Source organism: Bubalus bubalis, chromosome 8, assembly GCF_019923935.1.
Source record: "Bubalus bubalis isolate 160015118507 breed Murrah chromosome 8, NDDB_SH_1, whole genome shotgun sequence".
NCBI lineage: Eukaryota > Metazoa > Chordata > Mammalia > Artiodactyla > Bovidae > Bubalus > Bubalus bubalis.
The window spans coordinates 49,707,031-49,731,641 of NC_059164.1; the positions used below are offsets into that span (position 1 = coordinate 49,707,031).

At 39.5% G+C, this 24,611-nt stretch overlaps 1 protein-coding gene across 1 annotated transcript; it reads right to left on the reverse strand.

The window, feature by feature from the left end:
- Positions 1–1,014: 1,014 nt before the first annotated feature.
- Positions 1,015–24,441, reverse strand: LOC123334703. Its single transcript, XM_045166398.1, has 8 exons — positions 23,998–24,441; positions 23,512–23,814; positions 16,746–16,796; positions 9,502–9,831; positions 6,645–6,734; positions 6,322–6,366; positions 3,610–3,648; positions 1,015–1,466 (listed from the first exon to the last, which is right to left on the reverse strand). The coding sequence occupies exons 1-8, from the start codon at positions 24,227–24,229 to the stop codon at positions 1,324–1,326; spliced, it is 1,233 nt and encodes a 410-aa protein (XP_045022333.1). The 5' UTR covers positions 24,230–24,441; the 3' UTR covers positions 1,015–1,323.
- Positions 24,442–24,611: the final 170 nt, after the last annotated feature.

The following is a 24,611-nucleotide window of genomic DNA, read 5'->3' on the forward strand; positions in this document are numbered from 1 at the left end:
TCCTTGGAGGAAGCCTTTAGTAAAGAAGCAGTGTGTGTTTTGTCCTGTCGTAGTTTGTTTTTTCCCAGCAGAAAGTGAACCAAGGGAAAGCCATGTGATACTAGATTACAAAATGTGAGCTCCAGGTTCAGAAAAACCTGAATGACTCTTATTTACAAAATAGTGACCGTGAACAGACAAATTAACCTCTCCAACGTATAAACTGTGAACTTTAACTGTTGCTCCTTCCAGGGGTTCTTAAATGATTAATGGGATTACCTGATGAACAGTAGAAACGGAGTTTCTGTTCCATCTACATCTAATTTCTTTGCAGGGAAGTTAGCTTAGAAATGAATCTCAGTGCATTTGTGTATGTGTGGAATCTATTGTTCCTACAGTAGATTAGGAACTACTGACAATAGATACTAATGTCAAGAACTTGCATGGACCAGGCATCATGGACTCATCTAATCCTCACACTCCAGGAGACAGGGCTCGGTAACCTCATTACACAGTTGAGGAAATGATGACACAGAGAGCTCAAAGAGCTATCTGAGATCACACAAGTGCTAATACAGACTCAGGGTTCAAACTCAGGCCCTCGACGGTCACAGTCTGCATGCTTCATCCTCCACCCGATGCTCCTCTGGTGTTGATGCAGGTCTCATCAGGGGTTAACACGAGGACCCGCAGTCAGGCTTGTGAGACCCTAGCACAGATCTGAGCACACGCAGTGCAAGTCATGCTGGGTGTTACATTGTCACTATCCGAATGCCCCAACCCAATGATTCTGCCTCTGGTGACTCTGAAAGAGAAGGAACACGGGCACCTTTGTTTGGCTCCTGTTGGACCAGATCCACGGGTCATCTTGCAGCCGGTGCCCCAGAGAAAGCACCATAACCACCATCTCAGTGAGACCTAGAAAGGTGGTGTTGACCATTGTTACAATCAGCGCTGAATTTGATAGCCTGGTTATCATGCTGTTTCTCACCTTGTTAGATTTCATGAAATTAAAGTACACAGACAAAAGGGGGCTTGTGATTCTTTTGTATTTATTGTGCTTGTTATGAAAATCTAAGTACAGAATTCGAGCGGCAAAGCTGGCTTCTCCAGGGTGTGTGACAGGGAGGGTCAGGGTCATGGTCTGGGTGGAGGTGCTGAGGGAGGAGACAGGGAGCTGCCCACAGTGTGCGCTCAGGAGTTGAAAGGACTTGGGGGTGGGACAATTATGACATCATAGATAAATACACATCTGAACTGAGATAACCCAAACCAAAAAGCAAGCAGAGACTTTCTGGGACTATAGATGATGAAGGAAAGTTGACCTCTCAGTAGCGCCCCCCATTATGAGATCTTCCCGTCACAGCAGACTCCTGTTCTCCTAAACACACAGGAAACGATGACAACAAAGTAGACTGCGCTCAGGAGCAGGAGTACGAGGTAGGTGTAATAGGCGGAGGTGTTCATGAGCTGCAGCTGCAGGGTACCTAGGAGAAGTCATTTTGGTTAGTTTCAAGTGTTCTTTGGAGAGGAGAGCACATATTCACGGAAGTGGTCACAATGATTTATTTCTGGTGATCTGCAAAGAAGTGGCACCCCTGCACCCCAAACCCAAAGAAAACAGATGCAACCACCATGAGCACCACCACCACCAGAACAATTCAGAATCTAGTTGACAATTCCAGTCAATCAACGACCTCAACTAAATTCAACAGAACCTTCCCAAATATTAAAAAGCAAGGTTGTGTTTTTAAAGAATGAGTCCAAATGGGAAAAATATCTATGATAAATAGCATTTTGCATTTTTTGCCCCATCACATCTCTGAGTAACAATAACAGGTGACGTTTCTTAACCCCTAACCAAACGTCAAACACTTATTCTGAGAGCTTTGCATGCAAGATTCTAATCTTAGTTAAGTTTTCAAATAACCTATGAGATTATCATTTTCAACCCCCTTTTACCAGTAAACTGAGGACAGAGAGAAATAGTTTGCTTGGTGTCACACATTTCGAAAGCACCAGAAATCACATTTCAATCCCAGCAACCTGAATCTGAAGAAGGTATTCTTAGCTGCTCTGTAGTCCTGCATTTCTGTGTGCAATAAATATCCCAGACATCAAAGTTAAGCATAAACAGCAAGTTGAACTGCTGATGTGGAAGCATCTGAGCCATTACATGTTGTGCACCAGTGAGATTCCTATGAAGGGGATAAACCAGGGAAATGTGGTTGTGACACAGTGAGGTGGGTGGAAGGCTTTAGGAAAGAGAACTTGGTACAAAATGGAAGAGAGTGGTTAGTCCAAAATCCCCGAAGCCTTAGGAGCTCATGCCTCAGTCACCTGTCTTTCTTAGATATCTAACCTCATGCCCGTGATGTTATAGGATAATTGCACTTACTCTCCTTTGAAGTTTTGCAAGAAATACATGATGTCAAGAAGCAATTAACAATGATACTGGGCCTGACTTGCTACTCAATGGACTACAAGGCTGAGTTTCTTCCTGTATGTTTCCCTTTTCTATGCTTTACCTTCATGGACTCAGAACTCCAGAATCACTAGTATGTGATGTGGAAAGGATCTCAGGAGGAGGGACATGCTCATCACTCATGGCCATGAGTCAGGTCAGATGTTAGCTGAGTTCCAGGCCCCCTGACACCCTGGGAACGGAGGAGGGATCAGCAGGACCATTGCCAGTGCTTCTAAATTCACTGAGAACCTTCATGTAGGGAGAAGGGGTCACCAACTAGTACTGATCCTGTGCCAGCTAAATGGATACCCTACGGGAGACATTCCACATAGGTGACCTTATCTCTGTAATAACTGAGTTGGGTGCAATTGTTCCCAGTTGGCAGAAGAGGGCACTATTGCGCAGAAATAGAAGTAATGTACCCACCTTCGTGCAACTAATAATAAAAGAACTGGGGTTAAAGTGCTGTCTGTGATAGTTGGAAATTCACGTACTTATATCCTGCCCATGGGTCCACCCTGTCTCAGGGTCTCGGTCTTAAGATTCTTGCTCTATATCTTAAAGATGGAATAGAGAACTGAGTAAGTGTCTGAACCATGGATTCAGATGGCATTTGTTGAATCCTCATATCTAGCTTTGGAGCTTCGTACAGGGGATTTAAGTAATTTTGGCTAGTGGCCCTCATTGAAAACTTATGGGAAAATGCTACACCACCTCATAGGAGTGTTATGATGAAGAAAAAAAATATGCACACAAGATACAGCACAACACCTTATGTATATCAAGCTCTCAGCAAGTGTCAGTTCATGTATTAGTTACCAGCAAGGGCTAAAACTCAAAAACAATCTAGAAGCAATTTGATATCAAGTTTCTGCAATTATTACAAACAAAATCTACACAACTGGGTAAAGCCCACTGTTGAAATAATTAGGAGCCCATCAGTTCATCCTCTCATTTAGAGTCATCTTACACCAAAACCAGCATTTAATGTGTTAAGATGACTCTTCGGGAATGATGGATTTACTTAAAATATGCAGTCTATTCTGCAATATCCAGACATTTTGTTTTTTCTACCTTATATCCAGGAAGTCCAAAAGTCAAGTTTATCCAGAGGGAAAAAAGTGCTGTAACATGACACAAAGGCAAACAAAGACAACACTTACTGCTTTCACCTTCCAGACATGCCTTTGTAGAATTAGTATCTAGAAGAAAGGAGAGCAGGTATTAATCAATTGTATTGTCAGTCATTCATATATATTATTAGACAGTGGCACAAATGTGATTAACTATGTGTGCGTTAATATGCATGTATATATAATAGAAGATCTGCTAACACAGACAGGAGAGATACTCTGATTAAATGTATGAACACCACAGTTTCAGGAATAATTGACTTTTTCTTAACATTAACCAAGGAAGTTCAAGAGGTAATTGATAGGTAAAAATTCATGCTTTCTGCTGCTGTTGTTAAGTCGCTTCAGTCATGTCCGACTCTGTGCGACCCCAGAGACAGCAGCCCACCAGGCTCTCCCGTCCCCGGGATTCTCCAGGCAAGAACACTGGAGTGGGTTGCCATTTCCTTCTCCAATGCATGAAAATGAAAAGTGGAAGTGAAGTCGCTTAGTTGTGTCTGACTCATGCTTTCTAAAATATATATATTATACATATTATTTATATATATTTATACAATAACTTTTCTACTATGCTTGATACAGGCTTGATAAAGAACATCAAAAAAAAAAGAGATGGAGAAATTGGAAAACAAACTAAATGAAATGGGAGCACTGAATATGAAATACAAAAAGTGAAACAAACTAGATAAAAGTAAAAGATCCTCATGTAGTCCAGTTGCTTTTAAACATGGTTGCTTATTAGAAACATATCTGGAGCTCTGGCCAAAAAAAAGCAATACCTGGGCATTTGTATTTTTCAAAAAATTCCAAGTTAATTCTAATACACATCTGGATTTTAAAAAGTGTTTACAGGTTTTTCTATTAAATGGTAGTTTTGGTGATATAGAATTCTATTATTTTTCTGTTGACCAGTCATGATTCAATGGTATTAAGTGAGTAATAGTTAATGTTAGTGTTAGTCACTCAGTCGTGTCTGACTCTTTGTGACCCCATGGACTGTATAGCCTGCCATGTTCCTCTGTCCATAGGATTTTCCAGGCAAGAACACTGGAGTGGGTTGCCATTTCATGATCACAATAGTGAAAGATGCTTATCAGTTTTCACAATCAATAGCCAAACAAAAAATAAAAGAGAATTACAATAGCAAGCCATAATGGGAACATGATTAACCTAACAATATAAAACAATTACATACAGTTTGGGGGGTCAAGCAGAGTGACATTGGAAATGGGAGTGCATACATGCACATGTTTTCATCTGCCCAGCCAATCTGAATTATGACATTTTGATTTCATTTGTTTGACTTAGTTTGAATAAGATGCTAGATTTCTAATTTAAAAAAAAATAGATATGCAACAAGAAACAAATGTTTACTATTTAGCACAAGGAGCTATAGTCACTATCTTGTAATAACCTATAACAGAATATAATTTCAAAAGTAATATATGTGTATAAGTGATTGACAAAAAAATTCAATTTTTAGAAATTTGGTAATGTTTAGTGAAAAAGTTGGCTTAAAGCTCAACATTCAGAAAATGAAGATCATGGCATCCGGTCCCATCACTTCATGGGAAATAGATGGGGAAACAGTGGAAACAGTGTCAGACTTTATTTTTCTGGGCTCCAAAATCACTACAGATGGTGACTGCAGCCATGAAATTAAAAGACACCTACTCTTTGGAAGGAAAGTTATGATCAATCTAGATAGCATATTCAAAAGCAGAGACATTACTTTGCCAACAAAGGTTCGTCTAGTCAAGGCTATGGTTTTTCCAGTGGTCATGTATGGATGTGAGAGTTGGACTGTGAAGAAGGCTGAGTGCCGAAGAATTGATGCTTTTGAACTGTGGTGTTGGAGAAGACTCTTGAGAGTCCCTTGGACTGCAAGGAGATCCAACCAGTCCATTCTGAAGGAGATCGGCCCTGGGATTTCTTTGGAGGGAATGATGCTGAAGCTGAAACTCCAGTACTTTGGCCACCTGATGCGAAGAGTTGACTCATTGGAAAAGACTCTGATGCTGGGAAGGATTGGGGGCAGGAGGAGAAGGGGACGACAGAGGATGAGATGGCTGGCTGGCATCACTGACTAGATGGACGTGAGTCTCAGTGAACTCCGGGAGTTGGTGATGGACAGGGAGGCCTGGCATGCTGCGATTCATGGGGTCATAAAAAGTCGGACATGACTGAGCAACTGAACTGAACTAAATGTTTATCTTTGTCAGTTTTTCTAAATGGCCTATGCATATCTAATAACAATGTATGAGATATAAAATGTTAAATATATTTGTATAGTATATAAGATTAAGATAAATTAATATAAATAGAAATCTATTATATTTAAATTATTAATGACATCATTCAAGATGCTCCCATTTTTATTTTTTCTGCACTTGATAAAATATTCTCAGAGAAATGTTAATATGTCTCATTATGATTATATGTTTTTTTATTTTCCCATATATTTCTTCTGATTTTTGCTTAAGGTATCTTTGTTTCTTTGTTGTTAGGTGTCTAACTGTTTATGATGTCTATTTCTTTGTGAATTCACAAAGAAATACCTTTGTACCTCTTTTTGGTATCATTTTTTTTGAATTGTACTTGTTGTTTGAATTGCATCATTCAAAATATTCATCTTTGTTACATTTAAAAATAAATAAATAACATTTTTTTAAGAAAGGTAATTGATCAGGAAAGAAAAAAGTGCTATAGGATGTCTTAAAGGCAAACATAAGCAAAACTTACCACTTCCATCTTTCAGACAAGCTTTTTTAGAACCAGTATCTGTAACTTATAAAAGCAAAGGAAGCAAGTATTAATCAATTGTCCACACTCATTATTTTACAGTGAGTGCATATGTATGTATAATATGGTATCTGTGTATATATACATACACATATGTATATAATCTATTGACAGATGACAGTAGAGATGATCAGTAAAACTATAACAATGATGAGCCCCACAATTTCAGATATTTGGTCTTTTCCACTTTAAAACAGAGAAGTTCAACAGGAAGAAAGAAAGACTAAAACATGACATAAAGATAAATCTGTACAAAAACTTACTGCTTTCATCGGTCAAACAATCATTTGGAGGCTCAGTAGTAGGAGGCTCAGTAGTAGGAGGCTCAGTCGTAGGGACAAGTGAGGTGACAACTACAAGAAATGAGAACAAGTATTAATGAATCATCTGTGCCCATTATTTGATACTGTGAGTATGTTTCAGCAGTAAAGAATCCACCTGCAGGGCAGTAGTCACAGGAGACACAGGTTTGGTGCCTGGATCAAGAAGATCCCCTGGAGGAGGGCACAGCAACCCATTCTGATAGTCTTGCCTGGAGAATCCCATGGACAGAGAAGCCCGGTGGTCTACAGTCCATGGGGTTGCAAAGATTTGGACACGACTGAAGCGACTTTGCACGCATGCACATATGTTTATACGTGAGTGTATATTGCAATCAGAGAAGGCGATGGCACCCCACTCCAGTACTCCTGCCTGGAAAATCCCGTGGATGGAGGAGCCCAGTAGGCTGCAGTCCATGGGGTCGCTCAGAGTCGGACACGACTGAGCTACTTCACTTTCACTTTTCACCTTCATGCATTGGAGAAGGAAATGGCACCCCACTCCAGTATTCTTGCCTGGAGAATCCCAGGGACAGGGGAGCCTGGTGGGCTGCCGTCTATGGGGTTGCACAGAGTCGGACACGACTGAAGCGACTTAGCAGCAGCAGCAGCAGTATATTGCAATATATATGTATGTGTAATATACATATATTCCTTTACAATGGGTTTATTCACTAAAAGATAAACAAATCTCTTATTAACATGCATTGGTTGAGGCAGAAACAATTAAGTAATAAAGTTTTATAATCAACTCTATGTGTTTAAGTTCTCTTAGTGAAGGTTGGTCAATAACTAGGACCAGATTAGATTTATTTCTCTGTAAAATCATTTCATTAATATGTACTTCATGTTATATTCTTAGCTTTTATCAAAAACAAAATAATTTTAAGAAACAGCATTGGAAGTTTGCTATAGAATAACATTAACCAAAATGCCATCATTAGCTTTACAGCCATTAGAAACCCTTGGAATGCATTTGTTTCAGAATTGTGTTCAGGTAAAACACATTATGAACTGGAATATCTCTCTAATATGGTAACCGTCACAATGAAACTTATATACTTATTTTTTTCTCATTACAAGAAAAATTAAAACCTAGTACTTTTAGTGTCCTTAAGTAGGACTCTTAAAGCCACGATTACATTAAACTGCAAATTTGCTTCTTTTCTATTAGAATAAAAATTAAAATTTAGAGCTACTTTTGTAATTTTATTTTTAATTAGTTTTAGAAGAGGATATAAATGTATATGATGAATATATGAATAGGTACAGCCATGTCATATTCTGGAAAGCAAGTGTTTTCTCTCATGTTATTTCATTTGTTCTTTATTGCAGCCCCAGGACAAAACCAAGACAAGTATTCAAACCTGATGTGATCATTGGATAAACTAAGAATCAGAGAAGATAAAGACTTACTTCAGAAATTCGGACTGGGGCATAGCAAACATCTATGCACATTCTATGTGCTTGGTTCCCACGACTTTAAAAAGGTTTCCTGCTGCTGCTGCGAAGTCGCTTCAGTCGTGTCCGACTCTGTGCGACCCCATGGACGGCAGCCCACCAGGCTCCCCCGTCCCTGGGATTCTCCAGGCAAGAACACTGGAGTGGGTTGCCATTTCCTTCTCCAATGCATGAAAGTGAAAAGTGAAAGTGAAGTCGCTCAGTCGTATCTGACTCTTCGCCACCCCACGGACTGCAGCCTATCAGGCTCCTCCATCCATGGGATTTTCCAGGCAGGAATACTGGAGTGGGGTGCCATTGCCTTCTCCGAAAAAGGTTTCCTAGCCACAGGGAAAAGCACAAAATGATTCCTTCTGATGGGCGCTTTGGAGCCTTTGGTCTGTTAGGTGAACATGCAGGACATTAAATCCTGAGTCCAGTGAGTTACAGGACCACTGCCAGGGCCAAGGCACATCCCAACTCTCTGCCCACACTGCATGGGCATGTCCAGCATCTGCTCACAGGGGCTGCTTTGAGATGTCATGCCTTGATCACAGGTGACCCTAAGTCATCAAGGAAAGTGTATATTCTCTTGACTGTAATGCATCCTCCTTGGGCAGTAATTCACCCCAGTGTGTCCATCCGTACATCCCTCCAGACCTGGCATGTGCTAGGGCTGCAATAAAAATATCTTGAAAGACCTTTTCTAATAGCAAGAAATGCATTCATTATGTAGAATGGGAGTAAGTTTGTACACTTTAGCATCACCCAATCTTTGATTACTAATTTTATCTTATAGTGGTATGTAAAATACAAATTTCAAAAACCTAAGCCCTTAAAAAACCACCTGGTCAAATTATTCTTTTTGCTGAGCTGCAATTTGGCTCCCTTATACTAACACCATTTTGTCATTTAATAACTCATTGCTTTGAAATTGTAAAGGAGAACTGAATTGAGAATGACTTTGCCTGCTGAAGGACATTCCTGAAAGATGTATAAGTGTTGTTATTTCCTGACCAACCAAGATCCCCAACAGTGAAGATCTGTTGTGTGCTAAGTTGCTCGATGCTTTCACATATGTTGTTTCATTTAATCCATACAACAACTCTAACACTTAAACATCATATGATCTTAATATTTTGGAAGATGAAACTGAGGGTGAGAGAAGTAAATTTTTTTCTTTTCTATGTTTCAAAGTCTATCCTATTTTAATCGTATGGGGAGATAGCTACCATTAAATGAAACATCATTTTATCAAGACATATTTGTTTGTTTTTCATTAACACTTAGCCGGAAAGCTGGGTATTGCCTTTGAAAAACAGTATTTGGGGAGGTTATATTTATATTTATATTCACTTACCTTCTTTTATTGAAGGAAAAATAATCTCTTGATCAATTCCTCCTATATTTTTCTTGTGTTTGACAACACATACATGTTGTTTATCCATAGAGTTTTCGGTCACAGTCAGCCAGCTGAACTTCATGTATGTGTCCTTGGTCTTCATGGTATTTCCCTGCTGGGATGGCAGAGCTCTTCTGTCATTTTTTGCTCTCCAAGAAACTGTAATAACATCAGGGAAAAACTTCTCCAGGAGACAAAGATATGTTCCAGCATTATCATGGTTGATTTCAGCAATTGAAGGAAGAAAAACAGTGGGCTTGGGGGAAGTGTCTGCCTCGAGGTTTCTCTCTGTAGGGCAATATGGAATAGTAATTAAAAAGAATGGTTAAAGAAACACCAACATGTTGTGGCTTGGAAAACCTAGTGAGTAGTTAAAGGAACAAAAGGCTACTGCTCACTATGGCCTTTCATCCACAGTACGTTGTTAGGTGCTTGCTGCTAAGTCACTTCAGTCATGTCCTACTCTGTGCGACCCCAGAGATGACAGTCCACCAGGCTCCCCCGTCCCTGGGAATCTCCAGGCAAGAACACTGGAGTGGGTTGCCATCTTCTTCTCCAATGCATGAAAGTGAAAATGAAAGTGAAGTCGCTCAGTCGTGTCCGACTCTCAGCGACCCCATGGACTGCAGCCTACCAGGCTCCTCCATCCATGGGATTTTCCAGGCAAGAATACTGGAGTGGGGTGCCATTGCCTTCTCCTGTTAGGTGCTTAGTACTGTTCTATTTTTAAAGGCCAGAGAAGTTCAAGACTTCATGGAACTTGCCCAAAGTCACAGCTGTTAAGTAGCAGAGCTGGATTATAACTTGACCTTCACTTTTTCTCCATATGCAGAGATGGGGTGCATCTTGTGTGCGTGCCAAGTTGCTTCAGTCGTGTCTGACTTTTAATGACCTAATGACTATAGCCTGCCAGTCTCCTCTGTCCATGGGATTATGACTTTTAAATATCCCATATAAATACCCCACATCAAGACTTCCAACATTCATGAACATGTTTATTGATTGAATCCATGCTTCCTACAGTGGAAATGTGGAGTCCCAATCACTGGACTGCCAGGGAAGTCCCCAGTTATCTTTTCAAAAATCTCTTTTGTTCTATAATACTGGAGCCTGTTTTGAAGTGGATGGGTGGGTGGTGGGAATAGGGGTGGCGGGGGCAATGGGTAACCGATGGTATCTGTATTGGTGAAAATCTTTGCTAGCTTCTAAACTACTTCCCTTTCCCATCCTGTGTTTTGCAATTTATGCTCTCTTTGTCCAAATAACACATTCTCATATTCTGCAACTCTGTGGACTCTCACTCTTCATTTAACTGATTCTGGAATGAACCATAAAAATAAATACCCAGAGAAAATTTATTGGTTTTACAAAGCAATATAGTTACTTTTGAGAATGGGAATCAACACCCATGTGTACTTGACATGTATACTGTGAAGTTGAACTTTGAGCTCCAGATGTGGATCCCATGCCCAATTCTGAAGGGATGAAATTCTCTTTATTTCTAAAGTCCATGATGACCTCTCAATTTTATATGACCTCTCAATTTTATACCTGAACCACTCTAGATTTTGGAGTAGAGCAGCATGTTATTTATAGTGCCTTGATTGTATAATGGTATTTCCAAAACTTCTATTAAAAATGTATTATTAATCCCAAACTCCTAATTTGGGATTAGCAGATACACACTACTTTATATAAAATAGATAAACAATAAGAACCTACGATGTAGAACAGAGAAGTATATTAAATATCTTGTAATAACCTTTAATCGGAGAAGGCAATGGCAGCCCACTCCAGTACTCTTGCCTGGAGAATCCCATGGACGGAGGAGCCTGGTAGGCTGCAGTCCGTGGGGTCGCTAAGAGTCAGACATGACTGAGCGACTTCACTTTCATTTTTCACTTTCATGCATCGGAGAAGGAAATGGCAACCCACTCCAGTGTTCTTGCCTGGAGAATCCCAGGGACAGGGGAGCCTGGTGGGCTGCTGTCTCTGTTGCACAGAGTCGGACACGACTGAAGCGACATAGCAGCAGCAGCAATAACCTTTAATGGAAAGGAATCTGAAAAATAATACACACACACAAAAAAACGGAATCACTTTGCTGTATACCTGAAAATAACTCAACGTTGTGAACTAACTATACTTTCATGTAAAAAAAATGTATTTTCAGAAAGGCTCTTATACTAAACCTATCAAGTAATCTACTTAGAATTTTTCCAAATTCAGAAAATGTTCACCAAAAGCACATTTTATTTTGGAATTTCATCTGAAGTTTTATCTTGAGAAGGAGATCAGCCCTGGGATTTCTTTGGAAGGAATGACGCTAAAGCTGAAACTCCAATACTTTGGCCACCACATGCGAAGAGTTGACTCATTGGAAAAGACTGTGATGCTGGGAGGGATTGGGGGCAGGAGGAAAAGGGGACAACAGAGAATGAGATGGCTGGATGGCATCATGGACTCGATGGACGGGAGTCTGGGTGAACTCCGGGAGTTGGTGATGGACAGGGAGGCCTGGCATGCTGCAATTCATGGGGTCGCAAAAAGTCGGACATGACTGAGCGACTGAACTGAACTGAAGTGAACTGAATAATACACAATATTCTGGCTCTCGGTGTTTTCTCTATAATGAATTTGGCCCCTAAGGCTGCTGAACTGCTTTACTGCCACTATTTTCTTTTTTTCCACCAGCTGCATGAGGTATATATCCTGACAAGGGATCGAACCTGTGCCACCTGCATTGGAAGGTGGAGTCTTAGCCATTGGACCACTGGAGAGTCCTTCACGGGGAAATATCTTAAGAAGGGAGAAATTGGACTTCTCATCTGAGAAGAAAAGACAATTCTTGGGAACTTCTGCCTGTGCAGCAAAGTTCCTGGTTTTTCTTCTAAATCAGTAAGCAGACAGGGTTGATTTTTCACTCATGTTGTAAATAAAGTTGGGTTGTAATGTGCTATTTTAATTTTATACATCTTGCTTTTAGTACAAGTGGTATTTTACACATTATAAAAGCAAGACACTATATTTCTCCAACCATATACTTTGTTGATAGTGATTTAGGTCTTCCCTCTTTTTACCCCCTCTCATTTTTCTTTTACAAACTAAATAATTGAAGCTCTTTCACACTTAAATAAGAATTTTTAATTCATGAGATTTCTATCTATATTTAATTGGCTTCACTTCTTGATCATTTTCTTTATAAACTAAAACTTTTTTCTGATAAGTATGAGCATGAAGCGCAAGCTTACTGGTTATATATTTTAGAGCCAATAAATGTTGTTGTTAAAAATGATATCAATTAAATTAAAGGATTAAGATTTAAAGCACATAGAACAATAGGACATATAAAAAATAAACATATTTTAATCTCATTTTTTCTTGCCATGTACCAAAGTCTGCTAAAGTGAGACAGATACCTTCCAATTCAATTTATGTGTGTGAGGGAACCATAAGATAACCTTCCATTTGTTAATAGTACAGCTGCATCCTCTGAAGAATTTCAATTCATCAATAGTTTGACTACCAACACTCTGCCTCTTGGATGCAATTTTCCCTTTACATTTGAATAAACACCTATCCAACACGTATGACGTGTTAGCCAACAAAACATACAGTGCTCCGTCGTGTCCAACTCTTTGCAACCCCATGGACTGTAGCCCGCCTGGCTCCTCTGTCCACGGGCTTATCCAGACACGAATACTGATGCATTAGACAACGTGCTAAATACTTCATCACACTGTCTCATTTAATTCTCATACAACCCCTGCTGGATAATACTGTTATACTATTTTACAGATTAGGAGACTGAGTCCAGAGAATAACGTCCATGTTCACATACGTAGTTAGTGGTGGATCGGAAGTTCCAGGTCAGCCTGACTCCAAAGCCCACTTTCTTTGGAAATACCCCTTCAGCATCAGGAAAGGAGACATGTTAACTCATAAAACTTACCTGTAATGACAAACTTCAACCCTGGGCCAAATACTTTCATGATGACTATGTACATTATACATGAGCCCTTTATAGAAGTCCACACAGACACGAAGCCAAATTTTTTATAATATTTGTACAGTGTTGTCTATGCTCTCCTTTACTATGTGAATTTGTGGTTAAATCTCTACATCTAATTCCCATCCACATTCCCATTTTTGGGAAATATCATTCCTATTTAATTATTTCTTACCTTCCATTACCTTGAAAAAAAATTATATTCTTCTGATACCTACCTGTGACAATGAGTTTTGCTCCAACATTGAAGTTTTTTATGTAATTATTCCACAGTGATTCAAGTCATATCAAAAACTTTAGACTAATTAGCTTCTCTGATTTCTTCAAATTCTAGTAGAACTATGATGACTTGGAATTCAAGACACTAGGCTTCTGGTCCTGGTTCATTTCGCTCCTAACAAGCTCTGTGGTTGAGCAAATCAAGTAAACTAACGCCTTGGGTACCTTATTTATTTGAAAATGACGGTGCTACTGTTAAGTCAAATGACCATCCTTATTAGTGTTTTGGTGAGCTCAAAATGAAACAAGATCTGAAAAGTCATTTGAATAATAATTATATAGAGGTACGAGATTGTAAATATTACTACATTATCATTGATATTATTAGTAGTATTTTTATTTGTGATAGTTGTGTGGTCCAACATGACATTTTAATATCATGGGAGCAAATCTTGCCTATCTGATGGGAATTCAGTATCTGGGGTTTACAAGAAGATCCATAGCAACGGATGACTTGTTGGCATCCCTCTGTGTTTTGATATGTCTGGGATTCTCCAAGCCTGTATCACAGCTTTTCACACACCCAGTTAATAGGCAGTCATTTGTTCTGTCGTATTTGCTGCATTTCCAGGGTGAACAAAATCAAAGGGAACATTGGCTAAAGCCTAATGTATGCAGCCAGTATATGGAACTTCACTTCTGCTGTCCACAACAAATGGCTTTTTCCCCAACAACATCACAATCTATGGGTAGCTCAAGATTTTACCAGAAATTTCAGCTTCAAAAAATCTATCCAGTTCATGTCCAAAGTTCAGCTTGCAGCTCCAGGTATGGGCCTTATGACAAATGACCACAAAAATGGCAGGATGCCTGCTACTCAAATTCTCCTTTGTTAAGTTGGATTGCCTCATCTTATCAGCTGAGGGTCACCATTTCATGAATGACATTACATTTTGGTGCCCATTGCATTGATGCTTTGGGAGCATAAACATATTTGTTTGAAGACCATTTCCTCCATTTTATAAACTGGATATTGAAGGCAATGTCCCCTTTTTACTTCATTTTCCTACTAAAGACTTCCACATTGAAGTTCTTTTTTTTAATTTTGTGGTGGGAAAACATATTTGAAAATTTGGTGTGTTTATTTTAGTCGGTTAATATAGGGTATTTATTCCACTACATTTTTTTTCTTGCTTTCTTTTTTTGTGGTTTTAATTCACTTCTTTTGGATTGAGATAGAAGTGACACATATTCTGAATGTTTAATAAATGCACATTCATGTGACTTACATGCATGATCTTTGTGAGGGAAAGAGACGTCATTTCAGTGCTATGATTAAAAGCAAGAGCATTGCTTTCACATGTGAGCAGCAATACAAAATATGAGCTATTACTAATAGTTAGTTACAGAATCCAGGTCAGGCTACAGAAGGGTAAATATTCAGGATAATAAAGACATGACTTAATGTTTCAAATATCACATAATGATCCAGTCCTCTTACTTTGACAAGTCTCTACTGGATCCCAAATTTTGCCACAGTAGCTAGTCATGTGACTTTAGGCAAGTAACTAAACTTCTCTAAACCTCAGTTTCTTTGTCTATAAAATGGAAATGAAAGGATTACTGGTGAAGAAAGTATAAGGCATTGAAACTACGTGTCTGCTGCGAAGTCACTCCAGTCGTGTCCGACTCTGTGTGACCCCATAGATGGCAGCCCACCAGGCTCCCTCGTCCCTGGTATTCTCCAGGCAAGAACACTGGAGTGGGCTGCCATTTCCTTCTCCAATGCATGAAAGTGTAAAGTGAAAGTGAAGTCGCTCAGTCGTATCCAACTCCTAGCGACCCCATGGACTGCAGCCTACCAGGCTCCTCCATCCATGGGATTTTCCAGGCCAAGAGTACTGGAGTGGGGTGCCATTTCCTTCTCCGATCATGGTGTCTATCCTTCAGTAAATATTAACTAATATTAAAATTCTCTTTAATGGCATGTTTTGAGGCCATTTCATCAAAATCTTCCACCAAACGAAAGATACGTTTTTTTTTTATAAGCAATAACTATTACACCAAGCTCAACAATCCAAGACGTCCTACTTCTGCAGCCATGGACCATAGAAGACAGGTCTCAATTAAGCCAGAATCTAGAATGCTTTTCCACTAGAATAGCAGCTGTTTGGTGTTAGACTTGTTGTGTCTCTTGTTCACCCTCTGTCTGCAGCTCCCAGCACAGAAACTGTCCTCAATAAATATTTGCTGAGAGAATGAAAGAGCAAAGGAGAATGCCCAGCCATGAAGACACTTTCATGAACTTTGGAGCTGAAATGGCTCATTGAGCTCACAAACTGGTCCATGTCCAGACAATTTCACAAGAGATGAGATAGTTTAAATTTCAAATAATCTCAGCCTCCTTCTAAGAGGCTAGAGTAATAAGAAGTGAGATTTATCAATGTTGTATAATCATTTACTGTAAGAATTTCCTTCCACTGCTCTTAGGGATGAGATGAAAATCAGGAATATTGGTTTTGCAGGAGATTCAGGAGCACAGTATTTTATCTCACAATATAGAGAAGAGATAGTAAGAAAAGTGCTTCTCACTTAATAGACTGCCTACAAGAAAAGAAACTTGAACTAACAACTTATACCAATGTGATGATATAATATGCTATTTATGTTAGAATATAGAAAGATAAACGAAGCAATAAGCAGATATGGTCTTCAGAATACTTTACTATCTAGCCTGAGTCTATTTTCTGTGTGTTTTCTAGAACACAAATTTCAACTGCTTACAAGCAGGGACAAGAATAAACCATTTACAAGGTGATTTAGTTTCCATATACAGTGACCAATAGCTGTAAAACTACTGTTCAGATGCTGAGACCAAGAATGTGGCAGCCATATCAGGGAGATCCCAGGTTTTTTCTACAAAGCATCTCTCAGTGTTTTATGAATACAGTAAGAATAGAAAAATGATACTTACCAGGAGGAGTTACTATGATGTTAGCTCCTTCTCCAAATATCTTCCTCCAGCCTGAGCTATCACAATGGTAAAAGCTCCTACAATAATCCAGCCTTTTTCTACCTTTATAAAGTGACTAGAAGTCAAAAAACTTCATACTGGCGGTTTGATCTGAATTCTTTTGGAAGTCCTTGGATATAGGTTTCACAGCATGCAATGTTTTATAAGTTTTCCACAGATTTGTTGTTATTATTCAGTCACTAGGATGTGTCCAACTCCTTTGCGACCCCTTGGACTGTAGCCCGCCATGGGATTTCCCAGGGAAGAATACTGGAGTGGGTTGCCATTTCCTTCTCCAGGGAATCTTCCTGACTCAGAGATCCACTGGGGAAGCCACTTTCCTCAGATAAATGGACCCAAATATCTGCTTTCCAAGGAGTAGTAATCACTGAAAACATTGGTGAAGATGAAAAGGATAAAAACAGGAAAAGAACACATCACTGGCACCAGCTGGTTAACCACCTGGGTTTCTAAATTTCCAGGAACGGTATGCAAAGAATCAAGACTTTTTTTTTATTTCCAGGTATTCAGTTCTGTTGAAACTGTTCAGAGTTTGCATCAGTTGAAAGGCAATTCTCTTTTCACAAACACCAGGGCTGTTTAGTGATTTGGGAATGTATTGCTAAAAGGAGGAAAACCTTCAGTAAGTGAAAATGCAAATACCCCATCAGCCATCACACGTGGACTTCAGAAATGTGAACAAACTCTCCATTCATTGGGCAGCACAATTCTTTACCAAGGTAAAGGAAAATGAGAAAATAAGTCCTATGATGGCTTATTTAATATTATTTTTCCTAGGATAAAGGAAGAAATTTGCAGAATTCTCTCTCTGTTGAAATAATACTTTCTTTAAACTAAAACTTGAAAACGATATCCATTTCTCTGATAGGCAAAAGAAGTCTCTTCGTGGCTATTCTGTAATTTCAAGCCACTCATCTTGGGGCAGGGGGAAAGAAATTGCCAGGAGCAGCTGAGTACTCCTCTGAGCACAGATGAGCTGTCCATCTGCCAGGACCAGACAGGACAGGCTCTTACTGCCTCCATGTCTACTCCAGATGCACTTGTTCATGGTGTAAATCCCGTGAGCAATCAGTTCCTCTGCCCCAAGGATGAAAGTAAGAGGAGATCATGTTGGGCAACTGTCCATTCACAGGCGCTCAGCTCACAGTCCCAACAAAATGGGAGGGGATGAGAGATCAGATGCCAATTATATTTAGATAGATTTTTTTTTTTTAACTGAGAGTTCATGGGAATTTCCTGGCAGTACAGTTGTTAGGACTCTGCACTTTTACTGCATTTACTGGGCTCAATCTCTGGTTGGAGAAATAAGATCTCATAATCCACAGAGTGTCCACAGAAAAAACTGAGAATTCTAAGTTGTTAGTACTTAGGGCTGTCATATACCCTTTGCACCTATTGTAGTCATGAATGATGTCCCCTCAGTTCCTTTCTGAAAACTTGTTCTGTGATTTTCCTCATTTCAAGACCATGAGCAGAATTATTGAGAGCTTTAGGAATTACTTTTTTTTCAAAATGCATAAAAGATTTAAGCAATAAAATGCAAAAGAGTAACTAAAGAGTTATGCAATTAATAAGTTTTATTAAATATAAGAACAGTAAGAAGAAAGAGTATAAGGTTTTACTAAAGGGCATAAAATTAACCTTTATAAATGGAGAGACATATATTCATGAAAGAAAAGCTCAATGTCACAAACATGCAAACTCTTCTTAAAATCATGTGTATAAATAGACTAATTCCAATGAGACTTAAGGTAACATTTTATTTTTTTGTTTCATGTTGTAAAGATTGGGGCTGAGCTAGTTATATTTATTTTAAATTGATATAAAAAGTAAATATGAAGTAATTTAAATTTTTTTATTAAAATAATGATTTTTAATAACTAATTTGGCATAGCAGCTCTTAACCCTTATTGCAAAGTTACTGACATAACATGATAATGGAGTAAGAATACTGAGACATGAATAAAACACAAATCCTCCAAGCATATGTTAATATAAAAATATAATTAAGGCATTTTTAATTGTAGGGAAATGATAGATTATCTTAAAATTAGTTATGAACTATTAATTATATGTTGGAAAAAAAATAGCTCTCTATCAAATGCCATAAAAGTTAGGTTTGTATTAAAAGGCATCTAAAAGTGTGAGTTATAAAGAACAATGAATGAAGGTCACTCAGTTGGGTCCAACTCTTGGGACCCCTTGGACTGTAGCACACAAGTTTCCTGTGTCCGTACGATTCTCCAGCAAGAATACTGCAGTGGGTTGCCATTTCCTTCTCCAGGGGATCTTCCTGATCTAGGAATCAAACCTGAGTCTCCTGCATTGCAGGCAGATTCTTTACCGACTAAGCTATGAGTAGGGGACTAACTGAGTCCTTGGGCAGAAAATCTTGGAATGGGAAGAGGACAGGAGACACGTTTACTTAATGTTTAATTTTTAAGAAGGAGAAATTTGGAGAATTTTTTCTCTTTTTTTTAAAATTGAAGCATAGTTGATTTACAATTTGTGCCAATCTCTGCTGTATAGCAAAGTGACTCCGTTTTACACATATATATGTTCTTTTTTTTTTCAACATTGTTTTCCATTATGATTCATCCTAGGATATTAGATGTAGTTCCTTGTGCAATACAGTAGGATCTTGTTGTTTATCCATTCAAAATGTAATAGTTTACATCTGCCAACTCCAATGGAGAAGGCAATGGCAACCCACTCCAGTACTCTTGCCTGGAAAATCCCATGGGTGGAGGAGCCTGGTAGGCTGCAGTCCACGGGCGCGAAAAGTCAGACACGACTGAACGACTTCACTTTCATTTTCCCTTTCCACTTTGATGCATTGGAGAAGGAAATGGCAACCCACTCCAGTGTTCTTGCCTGGAGAATCCCAGGGACGGGGAGCCTGGTGGGCTGCCCTCTATGGGGTCGCACAGAATCCGACATGACTGGAGTGACTTAGCAGCAGCAGCAGCAGCCAACTCCAAATTCCTAGTCCATCCCTGTTCTCCTCTTCCTCCCTCTTGGCAACCACAAATCTGATCTCTATGTCTATGAGTCTGTTTCTGTTTCAAAGATAGATTTATTTGTGTCATATTTTAGATTCCACATATAAGTAATACCGTATGGTATTTGTCTTTCTTTTTCTGACTTACTTCACTCAATATGATAATCTCTAGTTGTATCCATGTTGCTGCAAATTGCAGTGTTTTGTTCTTTTTATGGCTAAGTAGTATTCCATTATAGATATGTACCACATCTTCCTCATCCATTCATCTGTCAATGGATATTTAGGCTGTTTCCATGTTCTGGTTGTTGTGGATAGTGCTGCTATGAACAGAGGGGTGCAGGCACCATTCAAATGACTGTTTTGTCCTGGTATATGGCCTGGAGTGGGGTTGCTAGGTCATACGGTAATTCTATTTTTAATTTTCTGAGAGACCTCCATACTGTTTTCTATAGTGGTTGCACCAATTTACATTCCCACTGATGGTGTATTAAGATTCCCTTTTCTTCACACCCTTTCCAGCATGTGTTATTTGTAGACATTTTAATGATAGCCATTCTGACTGGCATGAAGTTGCACCTTGTTGTAGATTCGATTTGCATTTCTCTAATAGTTAGTGATGTTGGGCATCTTTTCATGTGCCTAGTGGCCATCTGTATGCCTTCTTTGAGGAAATGTCTATTAAGGTGTTCAGCTCACTTTGCCTCTGGGTTGTTTGTTTTTTGTTTTTGTTGTATGATCTGTTCACATATTTTGGAAATTAAGCCCTTGTTGGTCACATCATTTATAAATAGTTTCTCCAATTCTATTGGTCGTCTTTTTTTTAGTGGTTTATTTTGATGTGAAAAAGCTCGTAAGTTTGACTAGGTCCCATTTGTTTATTTTTGTTTTTATTTCTATTGCCTTCAGAGACTGACCTAAGAAAACATTGGTATGAGTTATGTCAGAGAATGTCTTGCCTATGCTTTCTTCTAGGAAAGTTATGGTGTCAAGTTTTATGTTTAAATCTTTAAGCCATTATGAGCTTATTTTTGGGTATGGGGTGAGAGTGTGTTCTAACTTCATTGATTTATGTGCATCTGTCCAACTTTCCCAGCACCACTTGCTGAAGAGACTTTTTTCCCCCTGTTTTTATATTCTTGCTGGAGAACTTGTACTTTTTAGAACATTTCTAGGAATGCATCCATTTCTTCTAGGCAGTCTATTTTCTTGCCATGTATTGAGTAATTATTTGTAGTAATGAGTTATTGCCGTTTGTATTTTGGTGGTATCATTTGTTAACTTCTTCTAATTTCATGTCTAATTTTATATCTTTGAGTTCTCTCTCTCTCTCTCTCTTTTTTTTCCTGATGAGTTTGACTAAAGTTTTACCAATTTGTTTATCTTTTCAAATAACCAGCTCTTGGAATATTGATCTTTTCTATGATTTTTTTAGTCTCTATTTTACTTTACTCTGATTTTTATTCTCTTTCATTTACCTTTGTTTTTATTTGTTCTTTTTCCTAGTTCTTTTAGGTGTAAGATTAGGCTGTTTGTTTGAGGTTTTTCTTGTATCTTGAGGTAGGCTTGTATCACTATAAACTTCTTTCAGAACAGCTTTTGCTGTATACCACAGATTTTTTTTTATGGTGTTTTCCCGTTTTCATTGTCTTCAAGCATTTTTTATTTCCTCTGATTTCTTCAATCACACCTGGGTTGTGTATCGCAAACTGCTTATCCTACATATTTTTTTGTTTCTCGAACATACAGTGTCTCTACCTATAGCTGTGTCCTTAGAGAAACTGACCTGTATAAACAGAGACAGAGAATGGAAACTGAGGGAGAGATCATAAGGGTTCTGTGAGTACATGGAAAAGTAGTTATCACAAAGTGCAAAGAAAAACAGTGATATAATATGCATTAGTCAGTAATTGGGGGAGAAATTGGATCTCCACATTAAGATTGCTACCTTACACCCATACACAAAAATTCAAATTAAAGTTCATCAAGGAATCAAAAGGGCAAAACAAAGTCTTAACACCATTGGAAAAGTATAAACGAAAATATATTTATGCTTCAGGCTTTCCTAAAGCTGCAAATAGTTACAGTGTGGTTGCTGATGCAGTAGAGCAAGCTAAAGGCAGTGCATTTACTATCCAATTCCTTGCTGTCTGCAGTCACGGAGCTAAGAAGAATCTGAAGCTTTGACTTGTAGTGTGAGACTGTTGTTTTTTTTTTTTTTTTTAATTCCAAGATTCTGATAGAGAAATGTGATGACCTGGAGAGCAGCAGCGCCCAGGATGCAACAAGACAGATGGGGCTTCGGGGTGGGGATAAGACCATGAACACTATTCTAGTAGGCATTCCTGTGCTAGTGCAGCAAGACTTACAATCAGCCTGAAGAAGAATCACTAGCAGCCTACCAAAAAACGCACATTTTCAGCCTTCGTTCCATGATTCTGATTCACTCTGTTGAGTGCCACCCAGAACATGCACTTTTATTCCAATTCAGGTACTTCTGATGCAGGTGGTACATGGACCACAGTTTGAGAAACACTGTTCTAGAAGCTCAGACACTGGTACACATTTGGAAGAACCATATACACATGAGCTGACATTTCTGTATTTCAATATCAATTTTGCTTCCTTAAACCCAGCCCCATAAGGCAGCCACAACCCTTGGCTATATAACTTTTCAATTGAAATATATACCATTCTTTGATTGTTCACCCAAAGTGTTCTTTAATTTTAATTATTGAGAAAATTATGATCTGATAAGTCTCATTCTAGTTTGGCACTTGGCCTTGTTAATGGTAGGGAGTGGGGGTAGAAAGAAGCTTTGGCTTTACTTGTTGAAGACAGTTCTGGCTGTGGGCTGAACTTCAACAGAGGGTATAAGTAGAATACAACAACGGGGCTTCTCTCGTAGCTCAGTCGGTAAAGAATCTACCTGCAATAATGCAGGAGACCTGGGTTCAATTCCTGGGTCTGGAAGATCCCCTGGAGAAGGAAATGGCAACCCACTCCAATATTCTTGCCTGGAGAATTCTTGCCGTGGACAGAGGAGCCTGGCAAGCTACAGTCCAAGGAGTCTCAAGAGTTGGACACAACTTAGTGACTAAACCACCAACCACCAACACCTAAAACAATCACTTTTCCCCCTACATTTTCACTAGATCAACCATGCCCTTGTTGATTATGTGAGAGAGATACCAGTTGGTCCAAAAGATAAATTGGATACCAGCTTGAGGTTCAAGAAGTCCGAGTTTTCATTCCATCATTTCTCATTCTTCATACTCCTGGATAATAAAGATGCTCTATTCCCAGCCATTTTCTCATCAGGTGAATGGTTCAGTATTATCTAGCCTTTCCATTTTCCTCTTCTAAATATCTCCCCTCACAGATAATTCTAGGTTCTCTGTCTGTTTTAAAGAGAAAATAATATGAACTCTACCAGCTTCTGGGAGATCTGAGAATATGCTGCCTGCCAGACTGCTTGCCTACAGACTGGAGATGGAGGCCTGTTTTTAGGAAAACTATGGCTATAGTAGGGAGGTAGAAGGTGGCCATCAAATATAAAGTTTGATTCATGGGCATTGAGTTCCGGGTTTTTCTTTGTTTAGAGTAAAAAGAAATTGGTGGTAGAAGTGAAGCAGCTGCTGATATCAGGGCTGTGATTTGCAGCCACAAGCAAAATTTCCAGTGCAGTGTACAGGAAGTTTGAACCAACGTGCTTATCCCAGATAGCACAGTAGTATATGCCGGAATCACTTGCTTGCAGATTTATGATTCTAAATGTATACCTCCTCCCTGTGCTCTTATACACATGGTATTTTGTTCCACTGATTCCTGATTCAAGCACAGCCTTTGAGTTGTAGCTGTTGTAGTATAAAAGACGTCGGGGGGCCGTCCCCTCCTCATGTTTGTACAAGTGGATATAGGTGGCCCCTTGTGTAAGATCACAAGGGAAGGAAGCAGTCTCCCCAGTATTACTAGTGATTAACATCAAGTCGGAAGATACCTGCATGACTGCAAGGGGAAAAGCAACAAAAAATAATGAGGAAGAGGAACCACTAATTTCTTAGTATGACCCTCTTCCCCACAACCCGCCCCCACTCCCCCCCGCACGCCCACCCCTACCCCGCGCCCCCCCCCACACACATTGCCACAAAATATAGAAAAATTCCAAGAGCATCCAGGCAACACACTTACCGGGAGCCAGGACAACCAGAAGCAATACTGGGGCCCGCATCCTGCCCCAGCAGTGAGCTAGACTGGGATTCTGAGCAGATGTGATGGCAGAGAAGTCGGGGAGGATCTCTCTTAAAGACCACCGGGCTGATCCCAGAGTGGGTGGGTGCTGGGGGAGGCCTGGGGAGGAGCCTCGCCTCTCTGCACCAACCCTTTCTTGAGGGCCCTCCTGTGGCAGGCTGGGAGCTGCCATCTCCCCCACAGGAGAGGAGAGGCCTCAGCACTGAGAACTCAGAACTGCAAGCAGATGGATCAAATGCGAACTGAGGCGAGGAGAGCCATGGACCAAGCTTGCCTGTTGCCTCGTGGAGTGAGCAGTCCTAGTGAACAGGGGCTAAGTTCCCTGCAGTCCAGCATTTCAGTGTTTATGCTGCTGCCACGGTCTTGTCCGGTGACTCTTTATATTCCTTCCCCGAACTACCTTTCCTTTTACCCCTGTAAGCAAACTCGGAGCCAACAACCAGAGAATCCAATAAGAACTGAACCTGCTTTATTATAAGAAAGTAAGATTGATTATGTCAGTCTACATTTGACTGTCCTTAAAATTAAATGGATGTGTGTTCGTGTGTGTGCAT